At 47.3% G+C, this 14,367-nt stretch overlaps 1 protein-coding gene across 11 annotated transcripts in view; it reads right to left on the bottom strand.

The window, feature by feature from the left end:
- The window catches only part of RBFOX2 (RNA binding fox-1 homolog 2), a 295,689-nt gene extending 291,837 nt beyond the window's left edge, over positions 1-3,852 (bottom strand). For 2 of the 11 annotated variants that reach the window (XM_073006750.1, XM_007975639.3), the window contains exon 1: positions 3,184-3,851. In XM_073006750.1, coding sequence (XP_072862851.1) covers positions 3,184-3,369 — 186 coding nt within the window. In that variant the 5' untranslated portion in view covers positions 3,370-3,851. Of the gene's footprint in view, positions 1-3,183 lie in introns of all 11 variants that reach the window. The other 9 variants (XM_007975623.3, XM_073006746.1, XM_007975619.3 and 6 more) reach the window with 7 other exon arrangements.
- Positions 3,853-14,367: the final 10,515 nt, after the last annotated feature.

Here is a 14,367-nt window from a genome sequence, read left to right as displayed (position 1 = left end):
AGCCTCCCAAAGTGCTGGGATTATAGACGTGAGCCACTGCGCCCAGCTAAGATTTTTAAAGTGTGTATTACATAGGGTCTATAGATACTTCTAAACCGCTGATATCATCTCCTAAGACTATCTGCCCCTGCTCACTCTGTTCCAGCTATTAATACATTGGTTTCCTGTTCTCAAACCAAGCAGTCTTCTTTCTCAATGCCTCTGCACCCTCACCTCCTCTACCTGAACCCTCTTTCCAAAAACATCTGAATGGTCCATTCCCTCACTTCACTCATAGGCCATCTATCAGAAAGCCCTTCCGTAACCATCTGCATTCTCTCCCTTCCCATCTCTCCCTTTCCCTGCTTTATTTTTCTTTTAGCCCTTATCACCATACAATTATAGATGTTGATTTATTAGATGTCTCTTCCCATTCAATATTAGTTCCATGACAGCAAGGGTTTTTCATTGTTGTTCACTATTGTATCTCAGGGTTAAAACAGTGCCTGGGATGTAGCAGCTGCTCAATAAATGTTAGTTCAATGAATAAACATTAAGTATATTAATGTAATACTCTCACACTTCTTTAAAAAAACTTTTCACCCATTTGTCTCCCCACATAGATTGCATGCACCTTAAGGACAGTGAACTGCACTTATATCTTTTAGAAGGTAACTTAGAAACCGGCCGGGTGTGGTGGCTCACACCTATAATCCCAGCACTTTGGGAAGCCAAGGCGGACAGATCACGAGGGAAATCATCTTGTAGACATACTTTATTTTATAGCTAAGGAAAACAGAGGCCCCAAAATGAAAGATTTCTGCAGGCACTCAGCTAGTTGAAGGCAGGACCTAAATCAGTGATGATCTGAATACCTGTATGACATAGGGGAATGGACCTACAACAACGAAAATGTATAGAAGGCTGGGTGTGGTGGCTCACGCCTGTAATCCCAACATTTTGGGAGGCTGAGGTGGGTGGACCACCTGAGGTCAGGAGTTCGAGAACAGCCTGGCCAACCTGGTGAAACTCCCCCTCTACTAAAATTACGAAAAATTAGCTGGGCATGGTGGCACATGCCTGTAATCCCATCTACTCAGAAAGCAGAGGCAGGAGAATCGCTTGAACCCAGAGGTGGAGGTGGAGGTTGCAGTGAGCTGAGACCGTGCCATTGCACTCCAGCCTGGGCAAAAAAAAAAAAAAAAAAAAAAAAAAAAAATGTATAGAAAGAAAATAAACAAAGAACATCCACAAATACACAGAGTGAAAAAAGGATTCTCAGAGGGATAGTTCTCAGCTGCCAATTTGTACCCCCAAGGACCTAACCACTCTTTCCTCTGCACACCCCTGTGAAGTCCCTACACATTGCTCCATTTCCAAATATCACTATCTTTAGCCAATTTGAAGGCAACCAGCAGATAATAGGCCCCAGGAGTAAATGAGGGAAAGGAATGGGGGTCTCACTATTAACTATGATTTACAGAAATGATAAATGAATACATACAGACATACACACACACACACAAAGTAGAACCTGCTCACCAGCACCTATATCCAGTCTTCCCTCCTTACCATCCAATATTAGCTCACCTCACCTGCAGTCTCCCATATTCCTGTCTTTTTTTCCATGGCCCTGAGCTTTTACTTCTCACAATCCCTCTACCTGACAGAGTTCTAATGGAAAATAAAAGCAGGCAAACAAAACAAAAGAATTCAAAAATAAACACCAAGAGGGTCACTTTACCTAAATCAACACAAGTAACAGGGTAAACTCTGCAAAGGAGACCAAGAAGCACACAACAAATACGCTAGGCTTAAGTACAGCTCCGTCCCTAACACAGGAAGTCAGGCAGAGGCTTGAAAAGCAGGGAGCAGAGCACAGGAAGTCTTTTAGCACTGCAGAGATTTCCAAGAGTGGTGTAATGGAGACAGCACAGGAATAGGAATTAGAAGACTAGGCTTCTGGTTCTAGTTTTACTATCAGCTAACTAGGTGGCCTTACCCAAGTCACTCATCTTCTCTGGACTTCTGATTCCCCATCTATAAAATAAGGTGGTTAAAACAAGCTGGGACTCGAATCCCCTCCAAAAAAAACAAAGATGAAAATCATTGACTCTCCGCCACCAAAAAGTGCACATCACCTTTTATAAGTAAGAATCTTCCTAGTCTGTCCAGGTTAAGAGCCCCTGGAAAAGATGTCTAGTCCTCCTCATTCCTCTAACATCCTATCACTCTGAGAGAACTAGGCACATGTCTGCACAATTGCTGATAGGTGAGACTCACCATTTCATAGCAGTATTTTCTGGGCAGAGACCAAACCCTAAAACCTACAAAGGTTTCAAGGTCTTCCTCAAAACTATGAAGTCAACTGACATCATCAATACCTTTCCCATTCCCTACCCAAATTAACCACCTTTATCTTTGAATCCAGAATTGAGAATCCAGTCTTCTAATAGCCCTATAAATTTTTTTTTTTAATAGCCCAGGACATTAAAGAGCTATTTTGTGTCCTGGAGATGTAGAATGCAATTGGCAAAGAACAGGAGGGACATGTCTGGTGTCTCCCTTCAGACTCATTAGTATGCTCCACAAAGTTAATGAGACTGAGCACCACCGTGTCCCCACAACATTACCAAACTCCCTGTACTTCTCACACTCTCTGTGTGTTTTAACCCACAATCTCAGCCACATCCCCTCGGGGCTCTCTCGAGGAGTTTTCTTGCTTTTCACTCCTCTCCTTGAAATGCCACTTCTCTTCCCCATCCCAGCGTGTGCCCAGGGCTGCCAAAAGGTACTCCCTCTTCTTGGGAGGTTTCCCACGAGATCCCCTCTTCCTCGACTCCGTCCAGAGAACCCAGGATTTCCCAGCTTCCACTCCACCCCAGGGCACTAAGGAAGGATTTGAAGAAATGGAATCCATCTCAACCACGTTCAATTTCCCCCCAAAACCTATCCACTCGTCGTGCCTCCTCGCCCCTCAGGAATCAGGACCCTCTCGGGCACACCAGGATCAGTCCTGCAACCTTCATTCCTAGCCCGAGCTCGCCCCACCTTCCAACCAGGCCCCGACTGGTCCCCCATCCCACCTCCAACCCAGGACCCCCGGAGGCCCTCCCTCTCTCCAAGCCGGGGAGCCCGGGGTCGCCCCTCACGCCACTCCCCCTCTCCCCCGCAATAACTGGGCGCCCCGTCCCGCGCGGTCACCTGCATCCCGCCGCCACCGTCGGCCGCCGCCTCTTCAGTGCGCGGCCGCTTGCTCAGGCCGGGATCGGCTCCGTCTCCTCCCGCTCCGGGCACCGGCAGCTCCAGCTCCGACTCCCGCTTCATGCCCCGGGCAGCGGCGCCGGGCCCGAGCTGAGGCGGCTGCTGCGGCTGGGCGCCCTCCGCCATCCGCCCGCGCCCCCCTCGCCTCCGGGAGCCGGGCGACCCGCGACAGGCCACCTCCCCCTGGACCTCGGCCCCGACTGTCGCGACAGGCGGGCGCGCGCCTGCCCCCGCCCCCCGCGTGCGTGCGTGCGTGCGCGCGAGCGCGCGGACTCCGCGCCCCTCCGCGGCTCGCGCCCGCAGCTCCTCGCCTGGCCGCTCGCTCGCTCGCCCGCCCGCCCGCCGGGTTGTCGGCGCGGGGCCACTGGCGGGTCGCGACGGGCACTCACTCGCACCCCCGCACGCACACGCGACACCCGGCCCGGCCCGCCGCGCCGCCCCGCCTCTCGCACTCCCGGAGCTCGCCCGCCGGCCGCGCTGGCTCACACTCTCCCTCACAACACGCCGGCCGAGGGAGGAAGGGGGCGGTCCGGGCTCCCAAGGCGTAGGGAGGGCTGTTTATTTGGGGGGAGGAGGGGCGCGAGGCAGGAACGAGCTGACTGGCCGGGATCCTCCGACCCGCCACTGTGGCAGCACCGGGAAGGCGGGGAGAGAGAAAGAAGGAGGGAGGGACCGGGATGTAGGACTCCAGCCCGCGCGGGAGGCTACGGCTAGGGGGGCGGTGGCGGCCTGCGGAGGGGCGGGGCCAGCCCTTCTCGGCAATCTCCGTCGCCTCCTCGCTAGCTGCCCGAGGGAGGCTGGGAAGCGATCGGGGAAGCTCGGGAATCTCCGGCACGGGCCTGGGACTGTCCTGGAGTCTCCGCGCGGCAGGAGTGCCGGCCAGCGCAGAGGGGGCGGGGTCAGTCTCCTTTTTGGGTGGGGCCGTAGCTTGGAGCAGGCGGGGCTTGAGAGACCCGAGAGCCAGGGAGTGGCTCCTGCCTGTGGGACTAGTTGTACAGTGTTGTATCCTGAGTTTACCCGCCTGAGCACCTTGGTTCCGGGGAGGGAATGGGCACTCTGTGAGAGGCAGGCTATTTGCCTGCTTCCCCTCCCGCAGAAGGAAAAAGATCTCGAATTGGAAGGTCGAGGAATGAAGCCACCCGTCTATAGTTCACCCCAGCTCTGAGAGCTTTTACTCTGACATAACTCACATTCCTAATGAAGTTAGTACTAATATCCGATGTTTGTAAGAGCTTTAGGGTTTGCACAATGCATCCACAGACGCATTTCAAACTGGTAATATAGGTAGATACCATGATCTCCATTTCATTGATGATGAAACTGAACCTTAGTCAAATCCTGCAGCAAAAAAGTGGCAGATCCGGAATTCAGAACGCTGGACCATATTCTCTTTCTCTACACCTTACTGCCTGAGGAGCTCTTTATGGCTTGTCAACTTCGTGGAGACAGAGATATCTGTGCAATAGATTCTCTCCCCTACCAGACTGTGAGGACAAGGACTGCCGTGACTTTCCCTGGGTTCCATATCATGCCTTGTACATTATAGGAATAAAAGGATATTGCGTGAATGACCTGGATTCTAATCTTGGCTTTGCTAACTAGCTTAAACGACCTGGATTCTAATCTTGGCTTTGCTAACTAGCTTAAACAAGTTACTTCATCTCTTTGGACCTCAGCTTCATCATTTGTAAAATGAAATGGTTTGGATCAGTGGCTTTCAACCAAGGAGAAACTTTGCCATTCCACCACCTCCACTCCCACATTTGTCAATGACTGAAGGCATTTTTTTTCCTTTTTTTTTTTTTTTTTTTTTTTTTTTTGAGACGGAGTCCCGCTCTGTCGCCCAGGCTTAAGTGCAGTGGTGCGATCTCGGCTCACTGCAACCTCTGCCTCATGGGTTCAAGCAATTCTCCTGCCTCAGCCTCCCCTATAGCTGGGGCTACAAGTGCGCGCCACCACGCCGAGCTAATTTTTGTATTTTTAGATGGGGTTTCACCATGTTGGCCAGGCTGGTCTCAAACTCCTGACCCCACGTAATGCGGGACCAGTGGTGACTAAGAATTTCTATGTAAAAGGTGTTTGGGGATTGCAGACTGGTTGGAAGTGAAGTCTGGAGGACTTGCCTTGAGAATGTGAGTAGTTGTATTAAGCATATTGTTTGTATTACTTAGGCTGTGTTATAAATCAATAAAATAAGATGAAAATAGCAGAGTTTTAGCTCTGCCACCTACCAGTCATGATACCTTATGACAGTTACTTACCTTCTCTGTGTCTCAGTTTCTTCATATGCAAATTAGGATAACATCTTCCTAAAAAGATTATTGTACAAATTTAATGTTATCACGTTTAGAACTTTGAACAGAATGCTTTAGGATAAGCACTCCATAAGTGTTAGCTATTATTATTATTACCATTATCACTTTATTCGCTTTTCTTTTCAGATGGAGTCTCTCTCTGTCGCCCAGACTGGAATGCAGTGGTGTGATCTCGGCTCACTGCAACCTCCACCTCCTGGGTTCAAGCAATTCTTGTGCCTCAACTTCCCAAGTAGCTGGGATCACAGGCGACCGCCACCATGCCCGGCTAATTTTTTGTATTTTTGGTAGAGACAGGGTTTCACCATGTTGGCCAGGCTGGTCTCAAACTCCTGACCTAAAGTGATCCACCCCCTTTGGCCTCCCAAAGTACTGGGATTACAGGCGTGAGCCACCACGCCTGACCTTTATTCACTTTTTTTTTTTTTTTTTTTTAATGAGATGGAGTCTTGCTCTCACTCAGGCTGGAGTGCAGTGGGGCGATCTCGGCTCACTGCAAGCTCCGCCTCCCGGGTTCACGCCAGTCTCCTGCCTCAGCCTCCTGAGTACCTGGGACCATAGGCACCCACCACCACGCCCAGCTAATTTTTTGTATTTTTAGTAGAGACGGGGTTTCACCGTGTTAGCCAGGATGGTCTCGATCTCCTGACCTCGTGATCCACCTGCCTCGGGCTCCCAAAGTGCTGGGATTACAGGCGTGAGCCACTGTGCCCGGCTATTCACATTTTAAATGAGAGTGAAAAAACATTTATTGTCAAGATGAAAGAATAACAATATCATTATTATTGGGCTTTTTAAATTACGTAAGGTGACTTAAACGGGGCTGCTAGAGATTCACATGAGGCAAACAAAGCACCCAAGTAACCCTTGGTGCAACCACTATGCTGGGCAAATTGTTTTATTTCACTAAACCTTCCATTCCTCATTTGTAGGATAACAATAATAATAGTCACAGTGTTGTTCTAAGGATTAAATGGGACAAAAGTAAACATTTAGCACAGTGCCTAACATATAGTAACTTAATAGGTGGTAATTATTCATCAGCTAATTTGGTTAGTGATACAGTAAGCTTAACCAGGGCCTTGGAAAGAGAAGCCTTAAACATTTTCTTCTTTTTTGTTGTTGGTTTTTTTTTTTTTTTTTTTGAGACAGGATCTCACTGTCTCCCAGGCTGGAGTGCAGTGGCCCAATCTTGGCTCACTGCAACCCCCACCTCCCAGATTCAAGCAATTCTCCTGCCTCAGCCTGCCAGGTAGCTGGGATTACAGTCGTGCACCACCTCGCTTGGCTAATTTTTTGTATTTTTAGCAGAGACGAGGTTTCACCGTGTTGGTCAGGCTGGTCTCAAACTCTTTGCCTCAACTGATCCTCCCACCTCAGCCTCCCAAAGCGCTGGGATTACAGGCGTGAGCCACCATGCCCAACCCTGACACATCTCTTAATATTATTATTTGGACCACCAAGGTGGAAGTCCAAGTGCCTGCAAGCTTGTTCTTGTGCTGAATTAGACAGCCCCAGCCTAAGTCAGGGGTTTCCAGTTGGCAGTACCCCACAACCCGATCCTGTTCAACCAAGCAGTATGGCTTTGAAGGATAACCAGGATATTTCGTGGTGGCCTATGAAACAACAGTGGGTGTTTTCTTTCTTTTTTTTCTTTTTTTCTTTAACCTAAGGACATCAGCAGTTGGTTTTCTGAAAATTTTACTTATTGACCTGGTAGCATAAGAATTCTCCCTTCCCAACTGGGCACGGTGGTTCACGCCTATAATCCCAGCACTTTAGGAGGCAGAGGCAGGCAGATCACTTGAGGTCAGGAGTTCAAGACCAGACTGGGCAAAATGGTGAAACCCTGTTTCTACTAAAAATACAAAAAAATTAGCCAGGTGTGGTGGCAGATGCCTGTAATCCCAGCTACTCAAGAGGCTGAGCCAGTAGAATGGCTTGAACCTGGAAGGCAGAGGTTGCAGTGAGCCGATATTGTGCTACTGCATTCCAGCCTGGGCTACAGAGCGAGACTCTCCAAAAAAAAAAAAAAAAAAAAAAAAAGAATTCTCCCTTCCCTACTTGCCTTGCCAAACTACTGAAATTTAAATGATGTTAGATCTTCCTGGGCTGCCCCATGATCCAGCAAGAAATGAGATTTGAGATTGGGGCTGCCTGTGACTCAAATTTTTGTTATTCAAGTAGCGCTCAAGTCTCTAAGAAATAGAGCAATACAGTATAGAAATGTCTGAATGACCCAGCAGAACAAAGAGAAATTGGACCCTGCTCTGTAAACAAGCATTATGTATTTAGGGAGAGAAAGGAAAATCAGAAGCCTACAAATCGCAGAAGAGGCAAAATGCGCCGGGCACTGTGGCTCACGCCTGTAATCCCAGCACTTTGGGAGGCCGAGGTGGGTGGATCACGAGGTCAGGAGATTGAGACCATCCTGACTAACACGGTGAAACCCCATCTCCACTAAAAATACAAAAAAAAAAAAAAGTTGGGCGAGGTGGCGGGCGCCTATAGTCCCAGCTACTCAGGAGGCTGAGGCAGGAGAATGGCGTGAACCCGGGAGGCAGAGCTTGCAGCGAGCGGAGACAGTGCCACTGCACTCCAACCTGGGCGACAGAGCAAGACTCCGTCTCAAAAAAACAAACAAACAAACAAACAAAACAAGAGGCAAAATGCATCTATGGCAGCACAAAGACCAGGATCATTTCTTTTATATAGATCTGCAACCATTTGTTTAGAAGCAGGTGGTTAGGAAACATTACAGAGGAAGAGGACAATAAATATTTCGGCCAGTGGCTCATACCTGTAATCCCAGCACTTTGGGAGGCCGAGGCAGGCAGATCACCTGAGGTCAGAAGTTCGAGATCAGCCTGGCCAACATGCAAAACCCCGTCTCTACTTAAAAATACAAAAATTAGCTGAGTGTGGTGCCGTGCGCCTGTAATCCCAGTTACTCAGGAGGCAGAGGTTGCAGTGAGCCGAGGTCAGTCTGGGTGACAGAGTGAGACTCTGTCTAAAAAAATATATATACATTTTTTTTTCTAGAAGAATTTTTAGCTGCAGGAACTACTGCCATTCTAACATTTATTCATTTACTTATTCGTTTATTTATTCAACAAATTATGGACAAGTGTCTGGAATACCAAGATGACAAAAAAAAATTATTCTTAGTCCCAAAGAGCTCACAATCTAGGAAGGAAGAGATGAACAAATCCAAAGACAATTGCAATGCATTATGACAAGGGAGTCATCTCTCATAGTGGTCGAGAACATAGACTCTGGTGTCAAGCGGACATGGGTCTGAGTCTGACTTTGCCATATATCTGACCTTGGACAAGACCCTTAGCATCTCTGAGGCCTGGTTTCTTCATTTATGTGACAGGCACTGGTAGTTACCAATCCAATATCCATTCTCCTCTTACTCCATCCTAGCAGAACCCCAATTTTGTTCAGGACAGAAATATGCTTAGCAATAAAATAAAATTTAAAAATTTAAATTTAAATTTACATTTAAAAAAAAACAAAACAAGAATTCCTGGTTCCCTGAAAGCTAAGGGTGGCCAAGTAACGCCCTCCCGGCCAGCAAGATGTGGGTGTAAGATAACATTCCTTCCTAGTTAATAAAACAAAATCGCTAGGCATGGTAACTCACGCCTGTAATCCCAGCACTTTGGGAGGCCGAGGCGGGTGGATTACCTGAGGTCAGGAGTTCGAGACCAGCCCGACCAACATGGTGAAACCCCATTTCTACTAAATACAAAAAATTATGCAAGCGTGGTGGTGCATGCCTGTAATCCCAGCTACTTGTGAGACTGAGGCAGGAGAATCGCTTGAACCCGGGAGACAGAGGCTGCAGTGAGCTGAGATTGCGCCACTACACTCCAGCCTGGGCAACAAGAGCGAAACTCTGTCTCAAGAAAAAAAAAAAGACAAAACACAAGAAGAAAAGGCTCTTTGCCCTTCGTCCTTTGCCCTTTGCCCTTCACCCTTTCTCCTGCCTGGAACACAGACTGGAAAAACAGCAGACTTCTTGTCTTCAAAACAGCGAAAGCCACATGCTAAGAATAGTACTGCAGGGAAGGCGTGATGGCTCATGCCTGTAATCCCAGCACTTTAGGAGGCCAAAGGGGGGGGGGGGGGCAGATCACTTGAGGTCAGGAGTTCAAGACCAGCCTGGTCAACATGACGAAACCCCATCTCTACTGAAAATACAAAAATTAGCCGGGCATGGTAGTGCCACATGGTCCCAGCTACTAGGGAGGCTGAGGCATGAGGTTCACTTGAACCCAGGAGGCAGAGGTTGCAGTAAGCCGAGATCATGCCACTGCACTCCAGCCTGGGTGACAGAGCGAGACTGTGTCTCAAAAAAAAAAAAAAAAAGAATAGTATCGTAGATCCACCATACCAGCCTGAGCCTGTCTATTCTAATTTATTGTTATTTGAGAAAAATAAATTCCCATTTGGTTATGCCACTGCGGACAGGTTTCAACATGCGGCCGAACTCAACTCCTAACTGATAGAATCTATAAACCAAACACAATAATAGTACCTCCCCTGACGTTCTTTTGACCACTAAATAATGCATATAAAACACTTAGCATGACACCTGGTTCACAAACACGCTCAATAAATGTTAATTTAGACCCTTTTACTACGTTATTACATCTACTATCTTTATTAATACGGTTATTATATGTGCCAAAAGCAATAGGGGTATTACAGAAAGATGTAACTCCCTCTGCCTAGGGGAGACAGAACAAGTTTCACCCAGAGTGTTACATTTGACCTGGGTCTTTCAAAATGAGGAGGAATTTCCCAGGGAATGGTTTCTGATAAAAGGTAGTAAATTCTTGTGTGCCCTTTACATGGGCTTGGAAGAGTTTGGCCCTGCCCACCGGGTTGCTACCAGGAGAAAACTCAGCACAGGGCTTGGAGTCAAAGGACTAGGACTGGAGTCCACTGTGGTCTTCAATGGAACAAAGACTGGGAGAGTTAAGTGGGTTGTCCATCTGTGAAAAGGGAGCCAGAGTACCTAGCCACAGGGCTATTGTGAGGTCTTTAGGAGATAAGAGATCTTAGGAAAGATCTATTCAAATGCCAGTTGCAGCAAACCCAGTACTCTGGTTACCTACAAGCTAGTGGTGTAAAAATCTCTTTGTGTTCTTTGAGAACATGAGCATTTTCTTAATTCCTATTTTTGGTTTCTGCATTCCTAGCACCTAGCACTGAGCTTGATGTAAAATATGGCTATTCCAAGACTCCTGAAAATATTAAAAAACACACTGCAGGCCTAAGATTTTCTCTGGAAAAACAGATAAAGACCCAGAGCAGACAATCTTAAAACACTGTCTTAACCAGGCAGTCCTCTGAATAAAGACAGGGCCTAAGTTCTTCCCCAAAACTGATCACCTCTCTAATCAGAGCAAAGAGAGGAGATATAAATAGAAGAGACCATTTTCTACTCCAAAGCTTTCTTCAAAAAAAAAAAAAAAAAAAGCAGAGAACACCCTTGATAATTCATGGGCCAGAGGAAGTGGAAGCAGCTCCTGCCATGTGCCTGGCTGATCTGGGAGAAGATACAGAGTCTAATGAGAAACTGAATTCAGCATAAAAGGAACGTGTGATGTTTGAGCCTCATTAGGACTGTAGAACCAGCGTTTTGACACACACACACAAAAAAAACCCGCTATTGACTTTGACCTCACTTCCCTACCTCCCTCTGTTCGTGGGATTATTGAACCAGGGTTTTTCCTATAGGCCAGAACCTTGCCAGCCCTTTTGCCCTTCACATAATGTGTTTGTCTGGTTTCTATTTCTGTAGTTTGATGAAGGATGATAGCAGGGTATTGAATTGTTGTTTTCATTTAGTGCAGTCACCGCCCTCACCCTGCCCACCACCCCCCACCCTGCTATCAAGTCATTTTCATTGTCTGTTTTGTGCCTTGAAGTTTTTATTGCTTCTTCACGGAGTAGAAGAAGGCTTTGTTTTATTTTGTTTTCCAGGCGCCGGTATACATAACCTTATGGATCCATCCTTCCTGCAAAGAATTATGGTGTTTCTAAATTGGCAACAATTTCCCTTTCACTAGGGAAAGGCAGGGAAGGTTCAGATATTCGCTGAGCCCCTAACAACTACCAGGTGCAGAACTAAGTGGGGATTTTTTGTTTTTTGGATTTTTTTTTTTTTCGTTTAATCCTCACAACCGGGCAGAGAAGCAGGCATCTTATTTTACAGATGAGAAAACTGAGACCCAGAGAGGTGAAATGAACAGCTCAAGGTCACACAAGATGGATAGTGACAAAGAAACTCTTGTCCCCTCACTCCATGTCCGCTGCCTTCCAGTGCTTCACCCTGCCTTCCAGAACTTTTTCAGGTGTTTTACTTTGGGCAGATACAAATCTCTTAGGGAAGAAGGGATAAAAAAGTCTAACATTTTTTCTCTGAATCAGAAGTTAACTTTCTTCGTCCTGCTTTCCACTGGGAGCATAAGCTTCTGGAATTTTGTTTTGTTAAGGCATGGGGTCTTCGTTGTCTTCCCTGTCCCTGCTGGCACTTGCTCAGGTATCTTCCTCTGGGTCCCTGTCCTACTGTCAGTATCGATCCGCACTGGGCTCCACCCAGCTGTCCTATCTGATCCTTGTTCTTGAGTCACTGAGATCGCCTCTGTCAAGGACATGGGGAAACCCTGGCTTTTCTGGCTGTTCTGGGGGCCTTGGGAATCTCCAAGAGGCTCTCTCCGGCCCCTGCAGTGTAGACACAGAGGAGGCATCCCTACTCCTTGTACACCGTGCTGGGAGGGGAAACACTGCAAAAGCCACCGCCTCCAGAGCCTGTGACGAGAAGCCAGGCTCAGGTCTCTGCTCCTTCCAGATGCCACAGTGACCCCCAGGCTCTGTTTCTCCCTCTTTCCTCCCTGAGGCTCCATCTGTAAAGAGGCAGGCCACGAGGATTCTCCAGAGACCCATGCCAGGCTCTGGTTCGCCTCCTCTCTCTCCTCAGCCCCTGCTGCCTTTGCCTCTCCCGGATAGGGCTACCAAACCCATCCTGGCTAATTCTGCTTCATTTGAACCTCTGGTTTTTGTAGGATATAGACTTCACGTCCAGAATCATGTAGGGTTCAAACTTTTGGAGTAAAAAAGATGAGGCTTTTGAAACACAGAGACATTTCTCTTCAGGCACACATTTCAAAACCTATTTTGAAATTCAAAAGCTGAGTTCTGACTGTTCTTTCTCTTTGCATTTCCACTCTAATAGTTTCATTCCTGAGGGTGAGAACAGCAGAAGATACCTGGGAGAGTGAGGGAGGAAGAACATATGTTAATATTTTGCAGCAATGACAATGTCTGCACTATGTCCTTCTCCTGTGAATATAGGGAGATAGTTCCCAGCCTCCCCTGGAGTCAGGATGGGGATATATGACAACATTCTGGCCAGGGAAAGATGGGTAAAAGTGACAGGGGCCACTTCCAAGCTTGGCCCCGAAAACATCCCTGCCAATCCTCTAGCCCTCTCTTTTCCTTCCACAGCAACTGCAGAGACCATGAGCTGAAGACAGAAGCATCACAAGAGGAAAGGGAAAGGAGCCTGGATCCCTGAGCCATCAACTGGAGGAGAACTGCATAAGAAGCTGCCCCAGGCCAGGCACGATGGCTCACGCCTGTAATCCCAGCACTTTGGGAGGCCAAGGTGGGCGGATCACCTGAGGTCAGGAGTTCAAGACCAGCCTGGCAAACATGGTGAAACCCCATCCCTACTAAAAACACAAAAATTAGCCGGGCATGGTAGGCACCCATAATCCCAGCTACTTGGGAGGCTGAGGCAGGAGAATTACTTGAACCTGGGAGGTGGAGGTTGCAGTGAACCGAGATCATGCCACTGCATTCCAGCCTGGGTGACAGAGCAAGACTCCATCTCAAAAAAAAAAAGAGAGCGAGAAAGCCATCTCAGCTGCATCAGATTGTGATATGAGAGAGAAATAAGGCTTAATTTTGTTAAGCCACTGAGGTTTGGTTTTTGTTTGTTGTTGCTTTTTTTTTTTATAGCAGCTTATGTTCTTTATGCTGACTAGTATAATATCTAAATATTGTTCTGCCTCATAATCAGTATATAAAAAAGTCAGAGATGAGGAATCAAAAGCTTGACTGCTTTGATTAAAATCTATGAAATTGAAAGTACATAACATGTATGCCAGTTTTAAGATAATATTAAATATTATCTTTGGGCCAGGTGCAGTGGCTCACGCCTGTAATCCCAGCACTTTGGGAGGCCAAGGCAGGAGGAACACTTGAGACCAGGGGTTAAAGATCGGCCTGGGCAAACATAGTGAGACCTCCATCTCTACAAAAGTAAAAATAATTAGCCAGGTGTGGTGATGAACACCTGTGGTCCCAGCTACTCAAGAGGCTAAGGTGGGAGGATTGCATGAGCCCAGGAGGTTGAGATTGAGGCTGCAGTGAGCCTTGTTCAGGCTGTGGCACTCCAGCCTGGGCGACAGAGCAAGACATCACCTCCAAAATAAATAAATAAATATTATTTTTGGACAACAGTCAAAGCTTGATATTGAAGGAGAGTGATGGGAAAGAAAACAAAAATGACACTTCAATTCCTTTCTTTCAATCAGCCTGGCATAATACTTGGCATATTGCAACACTCAATAAGCAATAATTGAATGAATGAAAAACCTGTTAACCAGCACACTCTCCTAAAACTCAGGCCATTCGCTCTTTTAGGTCTCATGGGGAAGAGCAAAGGAGGTAGAGAGAGAAAAGCAGAAAGAAGAGAGAGAAAAGGGGGAAGAAGAGGGAGAAAAAA

The sequence above is a fragment of the Chlorocebus sabaeus genome, chromosome 19 (genome assembly GCF_047675955.1).
Source record: "Chlorocebus sabaeus isolate Y175 chromosome 19, mChlSab1.0.hap1, whole genome shotgun sequence".
Classification (NCBI taxonomy): Eukaryota; Metazoa; Chordata; class Mammalia; order Primates; family Cercopithecidae; genus Chlorocebus; species Chlorocebus sabaeus.
Note: the sequence above shows the minus strand (reverse complement) of the source record. Positions and strands in the feature narration are given on the sequence as shown.